The sequence below is a fragment of the Falco cherrug genome, chromosome 10 (assembly GCF_023634085.1).
Source record: "Falco cherrug isolate bFalChe1 chromosome 10, bFalChe1.pri, whole genome shotgun sequence".
Classification (NCBI taxonomy): domain Eukaryota; kingdom Metazoa; phylum Chordata; class Aves; order Falconiformes; family Falconidae; genus Falco; species Falco cherrug.
Window position 1 is genome coordinate 10,299,347 of NC_073706.1, and position 22,466 is coordinate 10,321,812.

Below are 22,466 nucleotides of genomic sequence, written 5' to 3' on the forward strand. Positions count from 1 at the left end.
CAATAACAAAACCCCAGTGAAACAGCCTGTGTCTGAAACTGGTTGTCACTTGCTTATCTACAAGCTCTGAAACTTTAGCATGAACTTAATTATTCAAAATAATCTACTTTGTAAGACATACAGTAGACATGACTTTTAATTTGTGCTCTTCATATTTTATCTTTTGTTTAGTCATTGCTTCCATTTCATTATTTTCATACCAGTTAATCCTTTTCTTGGCTGCAGACATGAGGAATATATATTTTTCCAGTTAATCAAGTCACTTAAAGGATTATGAACTTCCCCCTTGTCTTCACTAAGTTACAGATCTAGACATGTCATTTTCTCTGAGAATTAACCCATTAGCAGTTGTTGCTTTTTACCTTACTGTAATAAATAAAACCTGTTTATTTCACTGGCGGTCTGGTAGTACAGTATTGTGCTTACCCTCATGCTGTAATACACAGAGTGAAGTCTATGGCTAAAAATGTTACCTGTTTCTGTCAGTATTTTGAACATTTGTTTACATGTTAGTTAAGCTCAAACATTCAGCTTCATGTTGAAGTAGTTCTCTTCCTGAAAGCGCCAGTCATCTTCGATCGGGACTTCTGCCTGGTGCAGTACTTTAAGCCTGTAGCGTCTCTCTAGGCAGTCCATAACAAGTGGGTATGTTGCAGGCTCAAATTTGTTGGCAAACAAATGAGGTGACTCAATAATCCACTGCAAATCCCCTAGTCCATAGACACAAATGTCTCTGATGTAATGACCTGCAAAGACAAATGGAAGGATCTGAAAGCAGCAGAAGGTTGAACAGTTGAATCTAATTGAAAAAAATTAGATTCGTTCTGTAGCGTTACTAACAAAAGTTATCTTTTGATTTCACATTTCCGTGATGCTCTATGTATCTGGAGGATAATGCTAAATTTTAAACATCAAGGCAAGGGTTTGGGTTTGTATTTTACACAAATGGATAGACATTGCCTCTAGCTGCTTCACTGACACAGTGTTCTGCTTAATATTGTGTCTTGTAGTTGGGCACGCTGAAGTTCTGATCTGCTTCTGTTTGAGATGCTCGTTTAATCATACAGTACTTCACTGTGCTGAGTTTATGCCGTTACATACTCAATTTTTTTTTGCAGGCTTTCCATGTGGTCAGCACTATTCTCCTTTTTTATAATAGTTCAAATTGAAGAGGTTTAACCCAATGTTGGTGGCAAACATGCATGTCAAGTAAACCCCTCCTCTTCACTGAAAACTGATCAGTAAAGTTCATGCGTTGGTAGTTGGAGGTTGAAAGAACAGTTGTCAGTGTATGGATACTGTGACTATCTTTGCAATAATATATCAGAAGCTATTTAGGTTGGATACCCAGGAGTAATTTAGTAAGGTGGCTTGCTGTTTTATTTGATACTTTCAAAATAAAATATATATGACCACTGAGACACAGTTAATAGCTAGTTAAAAGCATCATATGTAATTTGGAATTAATGCTAGTCAGTGAATCAAATTTGAGTTCATGATCAAAATTCTTGTTACCTTTACAGCCTTTGTGTGTGGTTCCTTCTTGATCTTTCCATTTAATGGCTCTTATGTTTCCTTCCCAGTCTGCATTGGGTGTTGCCCCTGGAGCATCTTTAAAAACATAAAGTTCTGATAAGACACCTTTCTACTTACCACTTACTTTTTAAATGTAGCCACGTTAAGTATTTATTTACAGATGTTTACATCATAAGAATAGACATCATTCTCAGTTTTGTTGCTTTTTTGTTCCTTGCGAACATGAGCTTCATGCAGCAAAAATATTTACTTCTTTTAAGCAATATTTTTCTAGCCTTGTAGCTAATGGTCTGCACTATAGAAAGTACTTCTCTGGTGTCAAACTTTATTTCTCAGCCATCAGGAAATGTGACTTTCTGAAAGGGCAGCATCAAGGCTGAAGAAATGACCATACTTATGCAATGCAGTGCAGTTAAGTGGTGGTGTTAAGCTCAGAACTAGAGCTTGCTAGCTTTCTCTGTTGGAGACCTTACAATGCTGTTGGTCCAGGGATTATTCATAGCAGAAATAACATACATCTTACCATTTAAACGATTCAGTGTGACCCAGTAGTGTTCATCCGGACTGTACGTGTCTCTTGACCATTCAAGCAACTCTTTCGCACGTGCATCAGTCAATGCAAACTCTACAAATTCCTTAGTGAGTATGTAATAGGCACTACCAAAATATATTGTCAGATTATATGGAGGTTTAGCTTTTATATTCTTTGTTGGATACACGTATGATATTCCAGAATGTACATATTCTTTGTAACTAACCTGTGTCCTGTGTTTCATATGAAGTGGCTGGACCACCCCAGGAGTCATATTTTTACCATTCCATTTACTTTTGATGTATTGTATAATGTCTTTGTTAGTTTTAATGGGATAATCTTGACCACATAGATTAATAACGTAATTCCACCGAATTTTGGAATGAACTAGATCTCTCATGCAATTAATGTCAGCTTGTAATCTTGAAAATCCTGCATAAACAACATTTTCTCTTTTTGAGGAAATAAAAATATTTTCAAAGCAATTAATGATGTTTTGTACAGCAGCTCTATAATCTTTTGGTGATTTTTCATCAACATGTATGCAGTAAATATTCTGAGGCATATAAATAGCTCTTAGTAGCTTTACAAACATTTCCAGCTCCTTGTGAATTGTGATAATGTATGCCAGTGAGAAATTTCCTTCTTCATCTGACAGTGGTCTTGTGATAAAATGCAGAGTCTTCAAAACCATGGAGCAGTTGCATGAAGTCTGAACACAGCTGAGTGTTTCAGGTTGGTAGGTATTCTGACAAAAGTTTCCGATTTTAAAGGCAGCTGTTTTCCCCATAAAAATAGCTGAACAAAGTTCATCCGGGTAAAACCCACATTCTGCTTTATTTGCATGAAACTTCTGTTCATTTGGCTCTTCAGAAAGCATATCCTTTAGGTAGATGAAAGTACAGATGAATGTACAGACAGCAATGCACGCTAAAAATCCTGATTTTGATGCATCAAGTGGGTTCATCTTTTATTTTCCAGATACTGTCTTCTCATCATAGTTTAATGAAGCATTCAAATTATCTGAAAGGAAAAGTGGGAGAAAGAGAGGGAGAGAACCTTTTGAACTTTTTTTTTTTTTTAATAGTTGACATGTTAGTGATGCATTTATACATGTTGAGATTACCCTCCGGTTACCAGGAGGAACTCTGTGTGTGCCCATGCTCATGTTGCAGAGTACTCAGCCACTGGAAATGGTACATGCAGAGCTGTGAAACAGTCTTTCTAGGATAAAAAAAAAAAATGATCCAAAGAACCAAAAATGGCTTTGTACACTTCATTACTTGAGCAAGGGGGTCCTAGCCCATCGGATAGATGCTTTTCTACTTGAAGGCAATGCATGCCAGTAGGTGAGTCCAGTGCCATAGGCTGATCGGGGGTTAGCTTTAGAATAGGGAAGGGCTGTGAGCACTGTGTGCTAAGGGACAGTTGCTGGTGAGATTTCTTTAAGGCCTGGGAAACCTTAAGTTCTGCTAGAGAACCAGAATTCAGTAAATTAGCAGGAAATTTATTAAAGAAACAAAAGGAAGAGACTGAAATGTAAGCCATGAAATACACCAGGTTTTATGCTTATAAAGTCAGCAAATGTTTCTGTATCTTTGAGAGATTGTTTTTCTCTGACATCTCTGTGTTAGTGCTTTGGAGAACAGAACATGTAGACAACACTCATTTATTGTTTTTAGCATATGTGCATGTCCTGAGAGAAGTACACTACCGCCAATATTAGCATTCAGAGAGAACTATGTAATTTATATCAGTATTGGCATAGTTTTCCCATTGAGTTTTTCTTATGTATACCTTGTTGAAAACTCGGAAGAAGAAGAGTGCAGCACTCCTGAATCCCACAGCAATTATGTGAAGTCTTTATCCTTGAAGCATTTGGTATAGAACTTCTAGAGAAAATACCAGGGGTGAGGGAATGGCCTATCAACTGCCATTAAGCCTAATAGTTAAATAAATACTTTTAAAATTTTAAATAGAATTATTTTTCTCTTATTAATTTGTTTTTAATAAAATTTGTATTTCACCTGTAAATATTCCACGGTTCACAGCTGTCAGCATAACATATTTGGTTTTACATAGGAACAGAGAACAAGCAAATTTTTATAAAGATAAGTCTCTTTATAGGAATGCTGTTGTGGTTAGAAGGCTCTAAGTTTTCATTAGAAGTGGAAAATATTTTTTTAAATGAAAATTCAGTATACATCTGTCTTAGAAGCTTGAAAATAAAGAAGACATTAAAGTAGAAATGGAGCATAGAATTTAAAAAGCATTAAGAATACAGCATTTGAACCAAGAGAATGGATATTCTATATTACCACAATTTTAAAATCTTACTAGGCTGTTGGGAAATAATGTATTTACCTTGTTGTCCTTACTGGTATGCAGTGGATTTCATGTTGGAAGAATACCTCTTTTCCACTTAGCATTGCAGAAAGTGGAGCTTTATGTTAGGTGGAGGTTTCATCCATTTTGCTTGTATGTTCTGTCAGCAGTGCTCTTCAGTCTGCATTGAATGCACAGGCCAAAGGAAAACATCAGGAAATTGGGTCCCGGAACATACTTTTTCTTTACAGCTCCTAAGGGATACATTTACTGGGTAAACAAACTTGACGTGAGTCTCTCATCCATTTGAATGAAAAACTTGAGCAAATTAAATCCATGTCAACCTTCCAATATTGTGCAGAAAGGAGGAGAAAGGGAACACCACTGAAAGGTGAAAGCTAGGATTTTCAGAAATACGTCAGTGCTGTAGCCTTCTGCCAGCTGACTGCCAGAGCTGAGAATAGATTTGCATAAAGCCTGTTACGGACCCAATAGCACAGGTTGGAGAGGAGTGTCTGTTAGGGAAGCACTGATCTTTGTGGACCTGGAGTCAGAAAAACTGTTTTGTTGTGAATGAGTAATTAAAGGAAGAGATTGAGGTTGCTCTGAATTAGGGAATGTGATGAGATCTCTATGGTATGTCACAGGCAAGATTTGTTCTGGACATAAGAATTACACTGAAGACACTGGGCAGCTATAGAAATAATTAGACTTTATACCTGCTTAGAATATAAAACATCTGTACAGAATGAGTGCACCTGGTCAGGTTTTTTCCTTAAATACATCTTTGTGGACAGGTTGCAAAGGATAGTTCCCTGGGGAACCTGTTTCTTTCATACACTTAAGTGCTCATTGCCCTTCAAATAACAGCTTCCAGGGATGTTTCGCGTTGTGAAGTGTTTACTATGGATTTTTTCCTATTGAACTGTGTGGCATATAGAAACTGTATTTTATATGGCAGTGTAAAAGTACACAAACACCCCATTATCAGGTAAGAAGAAACAATTCCTTCTCCAGCGTTAATGTGTTTCTGGGGAGTGACTAAATGATGAAATCTTGCCTGTGAGAACATCTTTCTGCCTGAGGGTTTATTATAGCATGAAAGCATTGGCTTTCTGTTAGTGTTTTACCAGATTTAGAGCTAGAATTGCAGCTACTAGGCCCACTGTCTATGAAATTTGCCACTTGGAAGAATCCTCTATCCCCTATGCCGTTGTCTGCTGTCAAGGACTATGCTACTGTATTTCCTCCTGCCCTTCAAGAGCAAGATGCCATACTGCTGAGAAGATGCACTGTCCCAGCATAACTCAATCTGTGACTATCTTGCCTTTTAGTTTTATTATGCAAGAGTGCCATTATAGGTATTTGTTGTTATCAGAATCTCTCTCTAAAGCTCAAGCTTTTCTATGTTATGGATAAGTTTTCTAAATCTAGAGGATGAAGTTGTCTTTAGAAGTGTTGAGAGTAGTGTTTGATGTTCTTCAAAAACCAACTTGTTTGTATGGATTTCAAGCACCTTTGTGGCTGCTTTTGTGGATATTGCTTCCCACAAAATTGTTGTTGTAAGCCTAAACTCCTCCATCTTAATTGAAAATGTAAACTCTAGAGGCAAGTGGAATTATGTTTATGCCTGAAAATGAGCCTATGAAATATCATCTCAGTTCATCAAGACTCCATTAGCTATATACTTTGCTGTGCATTTTGTAGGACAAATCATTTTACAGTTCACTGCTCCTTTCTGCCGTGGTATTTGGGGCTGCAACATTGCACCTGTAAGTATTCTGTTTTGTCTGTACTCTGTCTTTGCTTAATATTAAAGTCTAGATTTAATTTAGTTTGTATGACTTCATAATGCAGTGAAACAAATTCCTTGGGATTACTTCATCTTCTAATAAATGGTTAAAAGGTATTGACTCCTTATTTCCAAATCTTTTTATGTCTGTTCTTTGTCTGAAGGGTGCTTGTGCAGGCATTAGTGTAGACATTGTATAAACAAGTGAACGCTAATGTAGTCCTTTAAAAACTTAACATTAAAATTGGCGCTTTTTACTTTGCTTGGCTTTTTTGCTTAAGCCTGGGTACGTATGCGGAGTCTGCTTCTGTGCTGTAACACGCATCCAATAAAGAAAAAATGTCTTCTTCAAACCCAATTAATACTGGCTTAAAAAAATTAAATCATTCTTTAAAATATTGCATTGGCATTTACTGATACATATTCAACAGATTTACAGAGGTTTAACTGTTCATCTTTGTTATTTTTCCTGTTTTCCTGTTAGCTTTTTTCCTTGTGTGTTTGACCTCGTAGTAATTTAAAACAAATACTGTGAAAGCTATTTAAACCCTCAAGTTACAGGGCTGTAAAAAGGTAAAGTTGTTCGCAACAGAACATAACAAATAGTCATAAGTATTGTGATTTTTATAATACAAACAACAGTAATGACCTCCATCCTACTGTACATTGATGACAAAGTAAAACAAACAAAAAAATTAACCTTTTTGCCGTTTTGAGTATTTTTTTAATTGAAATGGTCTTTTGAAGTGAAAGTATTTGTCACGTTACAAAAACTGGGTTGTGTTTTAATCAAGGAAAAGCAAAAATCTGAAGTCCTACAATCTGATTTATTCAGTCTTACCTTGTACAAAATTAGCCAGGAGACGGCAGCATAATAAAAATAAATGGGGAGTCCCATTGTCCTTCAGCAGCGTTCAGACAGCGTTCTTCCTTCTGTCGCTTGTGTGGAGATCTCGCGTAAGGGAAAGGGCTTAAACATTAACGTGCATGTTTTCATTTAAGACTTCATCTGGCTTCCCGCACTGCTTAGCATATTTATTCTGCAGTAATGCTGTTTGGCTTCAGAAACGTCCTCTGCTTCACAGCACTGAGAGCAAACTTGCCCTTCTCCAAATTCTGGTGCCGCTCTTTCGAGACAGCCTTTAAAGGGCTGAAATCAGACTTTCAAATATGTAGAGTACATTGCTGATGATTATAAATAGTATTGCTTTACCTCAGAGGCTTTAACCTCTGCACTGCTAACGGAGCATGCTGGATGGTGAGAACTGGAAAGGAAACCAACCCTCTCCTCCTCCCCCTCCTCCCCCTCCTCCCCCAGTTCTTAACTGTTTGCCTGCTGAAACTTTCCAATTCGCAGCAAATTAAGTGTAGTAAAGAATTGCCTCTCGTCATTTCTAGTAGCTGGAAGCTTAGAAGACAATAAATGAAGTATCTCCTTATGCAACTGAGTGTTTACTGTGTTAGTACTTCTATAAAGGTTCTCGGGGTGTTTGATAAGTAAAAAGTTGGCAGCTTAAGTTTACTGCAATTAGGAAGCTTTGGGGTTCTAGAAATGCGTAAGAAGGCTGGTGTGTTTTGGACGCGTTCAAATAAAAGTAACGTTGATCAGAAAGAAAGGAAACTTCAAAGTAAATTAGGGCACAGCTGCAGGTATGGCAGATGCAAAATTATCATTGGCTTTAAGGGAAGCTCTGGAACAGAGGCTTCTGCTTGGATAGTATTTTTGTAGTAGGTGCTACAACTTCTGAGTGAAACTTCACATTCTGTGTATTAGTATGTAGGAGACTTTTCCCTCTTTCCCAAGTTGTCATTTACTCTTTGACCCACTCGTGTGTCTGAGTAGGGTGGCAATGTCAAAAATCGTGTTCATCAAATCTTATGCTACTGAACCTTTAATGATTAAACCTCTGGAAGAGTATGTCTTAAAACGTGTTTCAATTAACTGTTACAAGAGACAGTAATCTTAATACAGGAGCTTGCGTGGCTGGTGAATGGACGGTGGTATGGTCCTTGGTTGAATATGATGTTCAATCCTCTCTCTAAATCCCACCCTGTTTAGAGGGACAGTCAGGTTGTGGTCATACAGGTTCCATAATCTGGTGGGAATTGGTTTAGAAAAGTATTTGTGTTTTTATACGTTTCCTAGTAATAGTCATATATAGGACTGCAGGAGTTAACTTACTGTTTATACTTTGAGAAAGAGGTTTCAGGTTTTTTACAAGATGTTAAGCTGTACATTGATGTAAACATTTAGATATGAAAATATATTTGCCTGTTGTTTATTTGGTTTATATTAAGACTGGATGTAGTCATGGATGAAACTGTATCTTGGATACTGTACCAATAAAAAAAAAATTAATCACTGTCAAAAGTAACTTACAGCAAGAAAATAAGATATAACCATTGTCTTACATAGCTGAAACTTAAGAAGAAACTGTAAACTTCAGAATTCAGGAAATCATCTTAAACTAAGATTTTATTATTACTGCAAAAAACTTCTTGTATTCTATTCTCTAAGAAACTATCCTACCGTATTAAAATGTCGTGAAATTTAGGTGGTCTTTATTATTTGAAAAAGTAATTTTGCAATTTCTTTTACTAGTTTAAGTTGAACTTATTATATTTATGCCTAAGCTAGCATGTCTTTTACAGGTCATAACACCTTTACAGTTTTATCATTTTAAGTCTTTGGATTGGTTTTGGGTTTTTGTGAAGTTGATTTTTGTGTGTGTATGTACGTGTATACACATGGCATATGTAGGGCACGTAAATTTGTAAGACTTTTATCATACCCTTTATATAATTCCTTAATGCAAGCATATTAAGCTATTTAGATACAAAGTTTTGAACACGCTTTTGTAATTGGACTCTGAAAGGGCTTTTAGACAAAAATCACGCAGCTTGTCCAGCATCTCCTTCAGTTGACGTCCCACTCCTCTTTAATTACGGATTGCATTTTGCATTCAGATCTGCAAGCTGCTATTCTAATGCTTTTGTCTGTTTCAAAATAGTTTTCAAGTTCAGTCTCATTTAGGAATTTCTTCTATTCAACATGCTGCAAAGACATTAAGGAACTATGGGAAGTACCTTCATAGGTATTTAAAGTCCCAATATAAACGAGGTAAAGCAAGAGAGACCCTGTGATATCATAAAATAAACATCTGCCCCAGAAAACCTTAATCTGGAGGAATAATCTTTCTGAATTTGCAAAACAGAAGTTCCTTTCTGCTTTTTATCTCAGCATTTCAAAATGTTAAGATAATTTTTTTCCCTTTTTTGCATGAAGGAATATCGAGCTTTTTAAAAAATAAGAATTAAAGCTTTGCATCCAACAGTACTGACAATTAAAAAATGTTTGATGCTTATGTATGATGCAACAACAACTCATACCTACAGGAGTTAGTGGAACCTGGGGAGGTGCAGTTGGTGCTGTGCCTGTAACTTGCTGTACTTGAAGTATGTTTGGAAAGGTGTGGTCTCTAATGTAATCTGGTTGTTGTCACGGCAAAAAATTTTCTGTTTCAGTGAATGGAAAGAGGATGCTGTCTTTATTTCTGTGTTTCTTTTAAATACTTCTCATTTTAGAACAGTTCCACCCGCGTTTTCCAGATGGGAACCTGGATTTGCTTGCTTTTTCAAAATGCAACATTTATTGAAATTAAAGTCATTTGACATAAACTTCTACTTGGAGGAAATGTCCACTTATTTTTGGATGCTTAATAGAACGTGTTTTCAAAGATTATTGCAGAAATTACTTTTTTAAATCGCTAGCCTGTAGAAGGGTGCTGGCCTTTCATGCTGTACTCGGAAAACACCCCACTAGAAATGAACGTGTGGGGCTTCTTTAGAATCAAGACAGCTGCCAGTTGCTCCTACCTCGGTATGAAGGCTGATAGTCTGTCTTGGTTTTCTGGAATTCTCACTTGCAGGTGTCGGAGATCATACCAGGCTGGTATTTCTAACGCTAGCCCATTGAGTAGCAATGGAAAAATTTGGGCTACTCACCTGTTTCTTGTGTGTAACTTATTATTCTGCCTAACTTACTTAATATGCATCTCTATAACCCTTACTTCTCCTTCATAGTCTCTCTGACCACTTGTATTCAGATTCATTTTTTTAAAACTGTGTCCATCACTTGAACTGACTGTAGTCAAAGTACTGTCCGTATGTCCTTTCATTTCTTTAATTCCTACTGCAAATAAATGAGTAACCTTTCTAAACCTTTGTTTAGAAAACTGAGGAGTAATGACAGAGGCAGGATTATAAACTAATCTTGCAGATTAACAGAAAGCTTCTGGATTTAACAAAATAACAAAAAAGGAAATTGAGATCTTGCAAAAGAAAACATCATGGTCAATGCACTGGCTTCTTCAAATGATTGAAAATGTGCACAGTGAAACATCTGTGTCTTCAACCAGAAAACAAATGTGGAATTACATGAAGCACATTACATGCATTATCCAGATTAATTTATAAACATACTTTGTAACTTGGTAGTATTTAATAAATCAGATGAAGGACAGTGAGATGGCAAGGCTGGGTTAATGCATAATAGTGATGCTTTTATGACCCCTTTTTATCCCCATAGTCATTAAAAAAATAAATATTAATAATTCAAACAAAACAGGTTTTCATGTCTAGCTGTTGGGAAGAAAAATTCCATGGTACTGTCTGGTCTACACGTGGAAGAGTAACACCTTTGGTGTTCCTAGACAGTGTAAAAGGACTGCTTCTATCAGCTGTTGTTTCTTGTATTATTAAGTTGAAAGACAAATTCTAGAGCAGCATAACGCTTAGATGTTAATCAAATGCATTCATAACTAAAAAAAATCAGAAAGTATTGTAGTGTTTTGGGTTTTAGCTATGGGGTTCTGAAAACTGAGTAGATTCCAGTTAGGACTACTTTGTTTAATCTAGTCACTGCATTTTATGCCAGTCAAACAAGGAACTCATGAATAGAAAATACAGAATGGGGCCTTTTCTTTAAAGCAAATAAAGAATTAGTTAAGAGTGTTTTTTATAAGGGACTGATAGTGAAATAAAGATGCAATTTCCATAGCCCTATTGCATGGAATAGGGCTTTGAAGATCAAAATACTTGTGTATTTCTGAAATTTGTTTAGAATTTACTGGGCAGATTGATATGCAAGCTGCTTTTAAATGTGGTTATCAAAAGTTCGTGATTCACTAGTAAGATGAGTGTTCTTTTTGTGAGGAGGGATGCTGTCAATCAGTATTATTTTGCTTTGTGGTAAAATCTACTGAGACTTTCCCTTTGATGTTTTAAGAGAAGGTGTATTAGACTGAAAGAGAAGGAACTATTGACAAAGATGCAGTGGCAAGGGGAAGGGTTGGAGAGCTTAAACACAGTATTAATTCTAACAAAGGTTCGCCAGCATAAAGATTTTGAAAAAAATACTAGTTCTGTCCCTTTTATTTTTATTCTTTTTCCTTGAAGTGTGGTGTTCCCTTTCAAGAGGAAGATGTGATTGTCCTTAATGGTAATAAAGAAGATGTGGAAGTATTGAAGAAAAGGATGGAGGATAGAAGACTTAAAAGTAAATTAGAAAAGGTAGTATTTTTATACATTGTTTAAAACAAAACTGAAAGAATTCTTGTCTGTAATGCAATATACTCTTAGATTGCATAGCTTTCTCTGCTAGTCTTTATGCAGACAGAAGGATTTACTCAGTAAGCTGTGCTGTATTTCAGTGCTGCTTCTAAAAGTGATGAGATTGTGTGCATATTTTTGCTAATAGCATATTGAAGTTGTATGTACTGAAACTTTCTTTTGACTAGCAGGAAGTGCATAGTCCTCTGGAAGTCGCAGAATTCAATCCTGTGGGTAAAATGGACAGTGTGCCAGCAATACTTGAGGTTTTTCTTGAAACAAAGAACTTCTGTTAGTTAATTCCAGTAACGAGCAAAACCTTCCCTGTATTTCACATGGTAGTTCCTGATGGCAGGTTATTATTCTTTTGATCTCCCAAGTGAACTCTGGCCACTGTCAGAAACACAGTATTGGTGTAAGACTGCTGTTTGGAAATTTTGTTATGTTGTGTGGTTCTTACAGCCCTGAGTGATTACTGGTGATGCTAATTCCCACCATACTGTTGAGGTCACATATTTTATTATTTTTTATCTGGCCAGGCAAAGTGCCATGGAAGTAAATCATTGCAGTCGTCACAGTACTGTGTACTGCTGCTCTGTGAAGTAGTAGTTGCTCTGCAGTACTGTACAGTCAAATTGCAGTTCTGCATATGGCACTTTTTTCAGCATTGCTGGTTTTTTTCTGAATTGGCATTGCTATTATTGAGGATGACAAAGCAAGCAAAAGCTTTACTGTTGACTCAGTCCAGAGCGCAGACAGATTTAGCTGGCACTCAAAGAGCATGAATCATCGTTGTCGGACACTTGCAGCAACTGAGACTTTCGATGGAGGTTGATCATCTCACCCCTGTTGCTGCACTTGGTACTGTCTGCCTGTAGGATTAGATGGCATACAAACGTTTTTGTAGATTGTTTTGAAACAAACGCTTTTTTACTTTACCAGTGAGCTTATGATTACTTTGATTACTTATCATAAGGTCTTCAGACACCTGCACCAGTACAGCATCATTGGCCTGGGCAGTGCAGCGAAAGGATGGTTACCCGTAGGAATCCTGTTGCTCTGTTTCCTCTCTGTTCATAGCCTCTGCACGTAGCGTCCTATGGCTTCTGACTTCAGAGCAATGCTGTAAATCCCATGCTGTCTCTTTAGGTGTGTTTTGTTTGGGTTTCTTCATTTTATTTTTCCAGTACTTTGTAATTAAATGTTTGAAAGAATTTTACAGATAATTAGATGATAGAATATTGCGATTCTCAGTGGATGAGTAATCAGCCCCAAAAGCAGTGGTTGATTGCACTCAATTTTCATTAGGAAGGTGGCCCTAACAAAGCACCTATAGCTTTGGTTCAAATAATTTTGAATAATTGAATGCTGGTGCTGTCCCCAGCTTCTGCACAACAAAGAAGTACCTAAGCATGCTGGGCAGCTCTGTCTCTTACGGTGCCAGCAGTTGCTCGTGGTGGCAGGCAAAAGGAAGTGATGCTTTGGTCTTTGGCCTCTATGTGGCTTGGGTGAATATGCAAATATTGTTTGTTTGTTTAGTGGACTTAGATTACGGGCAGGTGCAGTATTTGCAAATGTCTCAGCAAGCATCCATTTCATCCTCAGGTTATGATGGTTTTTTGCAATACTGCCTTGCCTTGCTGCATCAAGCTGATCTTGCAGCTAGAACCAGTCTTCTCTGCTGTCACTGGCACCATTTGCTCCAGTCTGAGATCCCTGAGCTCCAGTCCCAGCATCAGAAGAGAGTTTCTAGTCTGGGGTCTGTTGGCACTGCTGTTCAGACCTGTCCCTTAGTTCCTTCTTCAGCTAGAAGCAGTCCAAGTGGACCTCCTGTATTTGGAGCAGGAGGCACAAACTCCTTTTCTTCATACCCTTGAGACAAAACATAACGAAGATTCAGCTACCACTAATGTAAAAAACTATTCAAGCTCAACTATGTCGTATGTGCCCGTAATGAAATACGTATAACAAATATTTGTTATGTATACTAATATGCATACATATATTTACAGAATCTCATAATTCAGAGGCCAGATACGGGCAAGTAACTTTCCTTTGTAAATCCACCTATAGTAAGCAAGGTGGAAGCACCCCGCAGAGGTGTTTGGGCTCAGGGAGGACGCTAGGGCAGCATTGCTTTGGAATAGTAGCCCTCTGCCGCCACCTCCTGGCTAAGCTGTGCAGCAACATGCGGGACAGCATTTTTTTCCTCGAGCGTTAATCATGCGCTTGACAGCATGGTTTCTCTTTAATTTTTATAACATATATAAATATATTTGTTTTCTTCGAGCTTGCGTTGCTTTCCTGGAATACATACACCACTCTGAATGTATACAGAGTCATCTTTTGTGATAGTAACACCAATGACTGTTTTAATACATCTTTTTCAGCTTGGCATTTATATAATCAAAGCCAGTAATGGGGTTCTTATTGCTGTTGTTTGGGGTTTTTTTGTGTTTCTTAATCTGGAAAAACATAAATTAACTTGGAAAATCTGGTCCACATATGCTTTAAAAAATTTTGATTAACTGTTTACATCGTCCTCAGCAATCCTGCAACAAAGGGCCCAGTTCTTGAAAGTTACCCAGCAGGGATTAAGTAAATAAAATTAAGTGGGTATGAGATGCAGTATTATTCTTAAATTTTTATTGAAAAATGTCTTTATTGATTAGTTAACTGTATCCATGTCATGCAGTTTACTGTCCTGCCATGTAGGTGCAGCATTATAGATTATCTTAATGATGATAACACACACCCCCCCTGCGAATTATACAAACCAAAATACTGTATCCAGGCAGTTTAGTTTTAACCTGCATGATTTTCTTCAGAGTAGCTTCAGTGTTCCCAAGGTTGGTATTTTTCCATATCAAAATAATACTGAAGCGTGGATCAATATTACGGAAGGAAGAGTTCCACTGTGTGAGACATGAAAATGTACTAAATGAAATTGTGTGTCTATCAAATATAAGTTGGGAATTTTATATCCTTTCAATACGTTACCAGATTTCTGTTTGTGTTGTTTCAGAAATCGAAGAAATGTAAGTCAGCAGAATCAGCTTCTCAGCAAGACACCACTGAAGGTAATGCCACAGCTACAACTTACGTGTAGCCTTCTGAGTCATGAAGCAGATTCATGATTTGATATTTTTTCTTTCATAGATTGTCCAGGTCCGTCGAAGGCTAAGAGTGGAAAGGATTGTATCAACTCCAGTTCTGGGGAAAAGAGGCAGATTATCTTCACCAAAAGTTCAGGTTGGTGTTTATTCTTTAATCTGCAAATGAACAAATACTCCTGCTCTGAAAAATATTATAGGAGAGATCCTTCTCTGGCTGTTTTGTACCATGGTTTTCAGAAGCTACCCTCTCACTTGCTTTTTTATCTCAGTAATAAAAGGTCGAGTCCTGTCTTCAAGGGAGCTATAATGTCACGGCTCACTTTTAAAAAAAAACAACCCTCTTTGAAAAGGCTGTCCTAAAAGGCTTCCTTTCCAAGTTGGAGTAGGAAACTGCTTTAAGAGTGTGCGCAATTCTCCTTGTTTAATAGATACTATAGTCAATTTCATTTTTTTCCTAAAGCAGAAGAAAATATATTTTCTTAAAACAAAAGAAAATAAATTTGCTTTACAATCTGCAAAACCTACAAAACTGTTTGAGGGCTTCTGTTTGTCCATTTTTCCTTATTCTGCCCCGTTTGCCTTTGTCCCATCTGCTGTCCATCGTCCTATACTCTCAGTAAATAGTCCACAGAGCAGGGACTGACTCCTTGTTATACTTTCACAAAATACCTAAACCAGCAGGTTTGCTGCTCACGCTTGTGACTGGCAAGTGCTGTAGAGATACAGATATCTAATAAAAGCCATAAACACTTTTCACCACATTGCATTTTTTCTTCACTGTGAAACAAGCCAGATTTGCTTGTTTATGTCATTCAGATATTGCTTTCAGTTGATGGGAAGCAACTTGAATGAATGAGATCAGAGATTCTTACTCACACAGTGACACAGTTGAGCATTTGATATATCTGTTTTATTGGCTAGGAGGTAGCGTGAGGAGAATTAGTACTTGTTTTCCTGAAGTACAAGTGGCCAAGAAATCTGTTACAGCAGTGTATTTCAATGAAGTACGCTAAAATAGCCTAAGCTGATGACTTGACTTTTAGTCCTCCATTTTTTTAGCTCTTAATTTACTGTGTGTCACTGGGAGTAGCGGGATATAACTTCAGGATGTACTGACGTACCTACCATGCAGCTATGAGTAAACTTGGTGGTCCTTTAGTCCAAAGGATGGTGCTGTCTCGTCATGTGATAATTTATTTATAAATAATGTCTCCAATTCCTATTGAAGCATACAGAACTATATGAATGGGTACATTTTTTAAGTCAGTCTGAGGTTTGTGTGTGAAGTAGTCAATCGTGTACATTACAGCTGCAGAAAAAGTCAATATAACTTGTTGGATTAATCTGAGAATAGTTAAACAATGAACTGTAGATAAACTATGTGAGATGGGAAAATTTCCATCAGAGTGCCTTACCTGCCCCCTACAGTCTGCTTTTATAAAGGATAGGCTTTAAAAACTATTTCATTCCAGGTGATTATAGTTGCTCTTGGATATTTAGGAATCTAGTAATTCTAATAATGTTTGATGTATTTTTTTCCCAAGAGTGTAAGAGAAAACATAAGCCTTTTGAAATGTCAGGTCATTGGTTTATAGCAGCAGTTATATTGACCAGCAAGAGATTAAGAGGAGAGAGGGGAAAACGGGAAAAATCCACGGACTGAGGAATGCCAGTAGCACAGGAATTAATTTGTGAACATGGCACCCTAAGGTTTCTGGACTTGCAGCATACATATTCATTCTTTCCAATACAGTGTTTGGTAATTTTTTCCAGACAACTATTGGTGGCATTAGAAGCAGCATTCTCCAAATATAAAAAGGGTCTGATCTATGATGATTAAGGATTGCACATATAATTCCTACGAATACATGCAGAAATCAGCTAAGTGCATTTTCAGACAGGCTCCCTACTATTTACATGCCGTTGTGCCTAAGTTAAACTAAGTATGTAGAGTTTCTGCAGGCTTCTATGTATTAATTTCTTTGCCCAAGAGGCTTGGCACATGCTTTTTAAAATACTGTCCTTCAACTTTGGAGAAGATTAAGTAGCTGTTAAGAAAGAGAGGTTTGGTGGGGATTTTTTTGTAGCAGTCGATCTAATACACTGAGAGAGATGGTATCAGAAACAGAGGGATGGGCATTTTCCTATCCCAAACCAAAAATAAAATTATGCAGACCATTGTTATTGGACTTTTTTTTTTTTTTTGAAAGAATAAAGGGAGGAGATGGATTCCCTGGGGACAGTATGTCACAAGTTTAGCTTTTGTCATTTGGTGGCTAATTTCTAAACAATACTTCAGGGTGGTGGAATACTTTCATGTTTGTTTCTTAAAAGAGTTCCGAGCCATTTTTCACTTAGAGGAATAAATGTTGTCAATACTGAATTACAGTGCAAGGGATTTACACAAGTAGGAAAGAATTCCTCTCTCTCTGAGATTTCTAAATGCATTTTGAGCATGAATTCTAAAAGCTAGGAATATGTTTGCTGTTAGGAATGTGTTGGGTATTGAGTAAAATTATGGGATGTATTTGTGCTAGCCCTCAAAAAATGTATATACTTTATCTCTGTACGCATTATTTTTTTAATGCTTTTTTCTGTCTTTATTTAAATACTTCCATCAATTGTAAGCTGTTACTCAAGCTTCATTCTATTCCTTTTTCTCTATCAGATAATGGAAATTCATCTGTACCCGTAAAAGTCAGTAAGGCTGCCTCTACTACTACGAAGAGATCCATTGCAGACAGTGAGGAGAAATCAGAGGCATACAAATCTATTTTTACATCGCACAGCTCAGCAAAACGTTCGAAGGAAGAGTGTTCCAATTGGATTACTCACACGGCGTACTATTTCTGAAACAATGATGAGCCTGATTGTAACATTCATTACTGCTTTCCTTCCCTAAGGCTTCTTCTGTACAACTCTGATACAGAACTTCTGTTGTAATCTGATGTTATCTGGAATTATTCAGTTTAAGTTGTTTATAAACTTACAAATAACTAACGAACTTGTGTTAAGTACACTTCTGGTAAGTAAGAAATAGATCACCAGCATCAATGTTGTATCAGCAGACCTCATTCACAAATGGTGGGTTACTTGCAGAAAAGTTTTCCTTTTCTTCCGCCAGTTGGATGCTGTCATTCTTAGTCACACTAGCTAGTGTCCTGGTGGTAGGAGTGAGTGTGGAATAATCTGCCTGCTGCCCTCTTCTATGGATACTCGCTGCAACTGTAACTGTAATTTTCAACACATCAGTATCGAAATCCAAACTTTTTGAAACTTTCTGACAGTAAAAAGAGCAATAATGCTTTTCTTTTGTACTAGTTAACTGAGTCCTCAGTAGAACTACTGTAGGTTTCTTAAAGGTTCTGTGGGTATTTCAGGTAATTTTCCTTTTGATGGAATATATGAAAGCATAGTCATGAAAATGTTTGTATAACATTCTTCTTGTACATATTGTAGCGCGTTTTTAATAAGAGTGTGCACTTGTAAATCATCTACAAGGATGTGCCTGCAATAGTAAGGCTGGGGGGTTTCCCAAAAAGGGGGGGGGGGGGGGGGGAGGTTCCTTTGTGGGTGTGTGTTTTAAAGTTAGAAGTATCAGGTCTGAGCTTTCTTTCTTTTGTCAGAGGATCAGAATACAGTGGAACAAAAGTGCAAGTTTCCTTGGTTTTCTGCTGAAACAGTAAGGTTCTGTGTACATCTCTAAGGAGCAATCTGTCGTTTTGAATTCAGCAGCTTACATGAAAATAGAAGCATTTGCAGAGGGTGGTGACCAAATAGGAGCAGGCAGATCTTAACTGGCTTTTTAGGGAGAAGCAACTGGGCACCAGTGTCGTGCCAGTCAAACTCGCTGGTGGAGGGGAACCCTGTAAGGCTGGAGTTTGCTTCCGAGAATGTTTCACTTTGCAGGCAATGAAATGTGCTTCTTTCACAACATCCATAGTACACGTTTTATTTTCTGACATAAAATCCTTAACAGCAAACAACTATTTGACTGTTAATTGCTTGTTACAGAAAGATGCTAAGCATAGTATGTCACTTAGTTTTGGGTTTATATTTATGCTTTTTATCCCTGTGATGTTGATTTAAATAAAACTTGCTCTTCTTATATGACCATAACACTTCATGTTCTGTTGAACAGATAGATAAATGCTTATATTGTCAGTGTTAGAATAACTTTTTATGGACTTTACTTTGGCTCTTCAATTCTTAGCTTTTTTCCAAATGCAGGAATCCTTTTAAAATGTTAATGTTGCATAGCAATGATTTAGTGGCTGAATATTTGAATCCAATAATACCTACATTAAATGAACAGAGGGAGGGATGGAAGCTTTTCACCTTCCTCTCTTCCTCTTATAAAAAGAAAATACACTTTTATAATCATGGCACAAACTAACCAGAATAGAAATGCAGGAAGTAGGAGGCTTTGAAAACCACTGCATGATGTTACCTTTGTGTGTGAAAACGATTAATTATCTTCATAATTTATTTTTAAAAGTGTCCCCATTTATAATTGGCAATAGTTGGAGATTCAAATGCTGTGTTTATATTTGCATAGGTGGTCTCCACGATTCAAGCATGTGGAATGAAACTGGTAGGATTTTATTATTATTTTGATAGGTATAATTAAAGATTGGGTTGTTGTAGAATTTATATGGTGGTAAGCATTTCTGTTTCCAAAGATGTGAATGCATCTATACATCACATCAAACAGTTTGAGGTTTACTCGCGCTTCCAGGAAGCACTCAGCCACATTTTGTATGCATGTCTGGTAATCAGCTTTGTGCTCCTTGTTCTGTATTCTTTTCCTCTTCATTATTATCCTTTATTATTTGTTAGTTACAGATAATGAAATTACTGCACTAGAAGATACACTAGAGTAGCTGCTTTATTTGCAGTCTGATTCTGTTTTGACAATGCATGTTGAAGTCCTGTTAGTGTTTTATAGGAGTGCATTTTTCTTGTATTGAAATAATTTATAAATCCTAAAGGGAATTAACTTAATGCTTTTGATTTAGCTATTACTTTGCTAAAGAAGATAAGACAAAATATGCAGTATTGCATCCCTTTTCTTGATAATATGTTGGGCAAAGTCCAGCCTGCTGACTTGATAACAGGCTTTCCTGCTCATGGACCATAATAGCGACTCCTTTTTATTCAGTCCGATTTGCTCATTTGTAATATAAGTTTGTAACTACCACGCTTTGGTTAATGTACAGATTATTCATGTACGCTTGGGTTTATTATCTGGAATTGATTGTGCCATGCCAGTTCATTAGGATTTTGTTTGGTAGTTTACCATCCTGATTTCGTGGATGGAGTTAGTAAAATGTTTATGGTTTACAGAAGCATTGTCAGTGACTGATGAGGCCTTTTCCTTCCCTTTGCAAAGAGCAGCTGTGAAGGAATGTGATATATTGTTGGCATGTGATGCAATTCATCGCCACAATTGACTTTTGTTAATGTAAAATAGAGGAGCGAAAAACTGACACTTCTGTTGGCAGGCTGGGTTAGGCAGTTGAGACTGGAACGTTGACTTGGCAAGTTTTAATAGATTCAAGCGAATAGCTCGCTGGAGGATGTTTGCTTTGTTGTGGTTTGCTTTTTGTGGGGGAGGGCAATTTAATTTTCTTTTAATGTAGGTGAATTTGAATGTTGGTGAAAGTTGAAGACTGCAGAAGTCTTAGAATCTGAAACCTATATTTTTTGAGATGCCACATAAGTCTCCCACAGCATTGCATCCTTGTGGCTCTGTTCTGGGGAGTTCACAGAACAGTTAGTTCTGTTTCCATGATGTTCAAGCCTTGGCCTCTCTTCTGAAGAGCTTAAAAAGGATCCAATTAGCGTTGGTTGTATAATAGGGGGATTTTTTTTTTTTTTTTTGTGAACCTGCCCACTGGAAACTGGACTGAAATTTAACAACTTCCTTCACATAGCCTGATAATCAAATACTGGTCATGAAACCTGGCCCAGATAAGCACTAGTGAAAAGGGACTGTGAAGCTGTATATCCTGGTGTACAGTCCTGTGAAGTGCCTCTCTTTCCGCACACTTGCAGATTCTTGCAGTCCTTTCAACATTGGTACCTCCAAAACTGAAAACCTGAGGGTGTTCACACGTTCAGAGTCAGCGGAGATCAGCCTGCTCTGAGTGTTCAGCACCGCAGCTTTGTTCCCTAGTCATGCCAAACCGAGTGTGATGCTTCTCACTGTTTCGCAGGACATCCAAAAGCTACCCTTTCCCCTTGTCCCCCCACGGTCCATAACACCATCTGTAGCCCCGGGCGCTGTGGAGCAGCTGTGATGCCCTGCCGCAGCTGATCAACCGACTTGTGCTCGCCTGTGCGGTGTGCTGATCCTGAGGAGGCCCGGAGGTGCTGGCACCGTGGCTTTTTGTCTTCACAGAGGACACTGAACCTTGTGCGCCTGGAACATTGCGCGCCGAACATCCTGGAGCTGCCAAAGGTGGGTTCCTGGCTCCTGCACACCGCAGTAAAAGGTGGCTTCCCTCCCTTACTCCCTAACCTCTAGTACCTCCGTTCTTTGCACATCTCCTGACCTTGCCATGTTGCTGGTACCAGTGGCCCCTTCCCGTGTGTTTTTGCTAGCAGTTGGGCTGTACCTGCTGACCAGCCTGCCGGCAGGTAGCAGCCACACTCTGCAGCCTGTCCCTCTGAGGGCATTGCTGTCGGAGGGCTTGTCGCTCCAGCTGTTGTTTTCTGTAAGACCTCTAAAAATGGCATATCTTCAAGGGGTTTATATCTGTGAATCTTAGTTGAAATTAAACAAAGTTTTATAATGTTGCTGGTACAACTGAGGGTGTAGTAGCAGCCCTGAATCTCTGGAACACCAGACTAAAATCCTTCAGACAAAAAGCAGTGCCCTCAGTGGCTGTCGAGAGGGCAGAGGTGAAGAGGAGAACATGTAGTATCTGTTCTGGAAAGACTGGAATTTAGGGAGATCCTGCTGATGAAACTCTGTAGGTAGTGAATAGGAAGCTTCAAGGGACAGAGTTCATTCTGTAAGGTAATTTTATTACCCTTGACTGTTTTTTAGAAGTAATCACAGAACTATCTTCTCTCTAATGGGAATAATGTTTGAGAGGCATAGAGTGGGAAAATTCATGTGGTTTGCTAAGATGGTTGGGAGATTTTATCGGAATCTCAGAACCTCTCTGCTTTGGACTCCAGCTTCCACGCCATGAGATCATCACACGCCTATCAAATTGACCAAAAAAAGCTTAAAGTTCCATTTAAAACATGATGCTTGTTAGATTAAAATATTTCTTATTAATGTCCTATTCTTAGCTAAACTGAACGAACACGATTGTCTTTAAGTGCCCTGTCTTGCTTGCTTTGCAGCCTAGACGCCAGTTGCAGTTGGTGTATTTTGCTCCGGATTCAGAACTGCAGTGACCCTGCCAAATAGTTTCTTAGTTGCATTTAAAAATAAAAGGGCTGTTTATACGTTACAATCCACAGAGGGTCTGAAATCAGTATGTCCTAAGATGAATACAAATCATAGACAAAAAGTGTTTTGTTGGAAGGCTTCACAAAT

General features: G+C 37.8%; 2 protein-coding genes across 5 annotated transcripts in view; one reads left to right on the forward strand and one right to left on the reverse strand.

The window, feature by feature from the left end:
- The window catches only part of RTF2 (replication termination factor 2), a 28,838-nt gene extending 9,808 nt beyond the window's left edge, over positions 1-19,030 (forward strand). The window contains exons 6-9 of one of the 2 annotated variants that reach the window (XM_055721786.1): positions 11,643-11,756; positions 14,821-14,875; positions 14,955-15,047; positions 17,580-19,030. In XM_055721786.1, the coding sequence (XP_055577761.1) occupies positions 11,643-11,756; positions 14,821-14,875; positions 14,955-15,047; positions 17,580-17,764 (447 nt within the window). In that variant the 3' untranslated portion in view covers positions 17,765-19,030. The remainder of the gene's footprint in view (positions 1-11,642; positions 11,757-14,820; positions 14,876-14,954; positions 15,048-17,579) is intronic. The other variant, XM_055721787.1, reaches the window with a different exon arrangement.
- On the reverse strand, positions 119-11,631 carry LOC102052857 (beta-1,3-galactosyl-O-glycosyl-glycoprotein beta-1,6-N-acetylglucosaminyltransferase 7). Of its 3 annotated transcripts, XM_027813691.2 has the most exons (6): positions 7,027-11,631; positions 4,433-4,647; positions 3,866-3,960; positions 2,060-3,091; positions 1,516-1,611; positions 119-746 (listed from the first exon to the last, which is right to left on the reverse strand). In XM_027813691.2, exons 4-6 carry the CDS (start codon positions 3,033-3,035, stop codon positions 520-522), a joined length of 1,299 nt encoding a protein of 432 aa, XP_027669492.1. In that variant the 5' UTR covers positions 3,036-3,091; positions 3,866-3,960; positions 4,433-4,647; positions 7,027-11,631; the 3' UTR covers positions 119-519. The 3 variants fall into 3 exon arrangements, with proteins under 3 accessions (XP_027669492.1, XP_027669493.1, XP_005444968.1); XM_027813692.2 differs by lacking the exon at positions 3,866-3,960 and having other exon boundaries at positions 4,433-4,574; XM_005444911.4 differs by lacking the exon at positions 3,866-3,960.
- Positions 19,031-22,466: the final 3,436 nt, after the last annotated feature.

What these genes read in the sequence shown, in the direction of transcription:
- LOC102052857 (XM_027813692.2), bottom strand. Translation starts at nt 3,035, where the DNA reads ATGAACCCACTTGATGCATCAAAATCAGGATTTTTAGCGTGCATTGCT. An exon ending in CACACTGAATCGTTTAAATG is followed by an intron (nt 1,612 to 2,059) that starts GTAAGATGTATG and finishes ATGTTTTTAAAG; the next exon opens with ATGCTCCAGGGGCAACACCC. An exon ending in CACACACAAAGGCTGTAAAG is followed by an intron (nt 747 to 1,515) that starts GTAACAAGAATT and finishes TTGTCTTTGCAG; the next exon opens with GTCATTACATCAGAGACATT.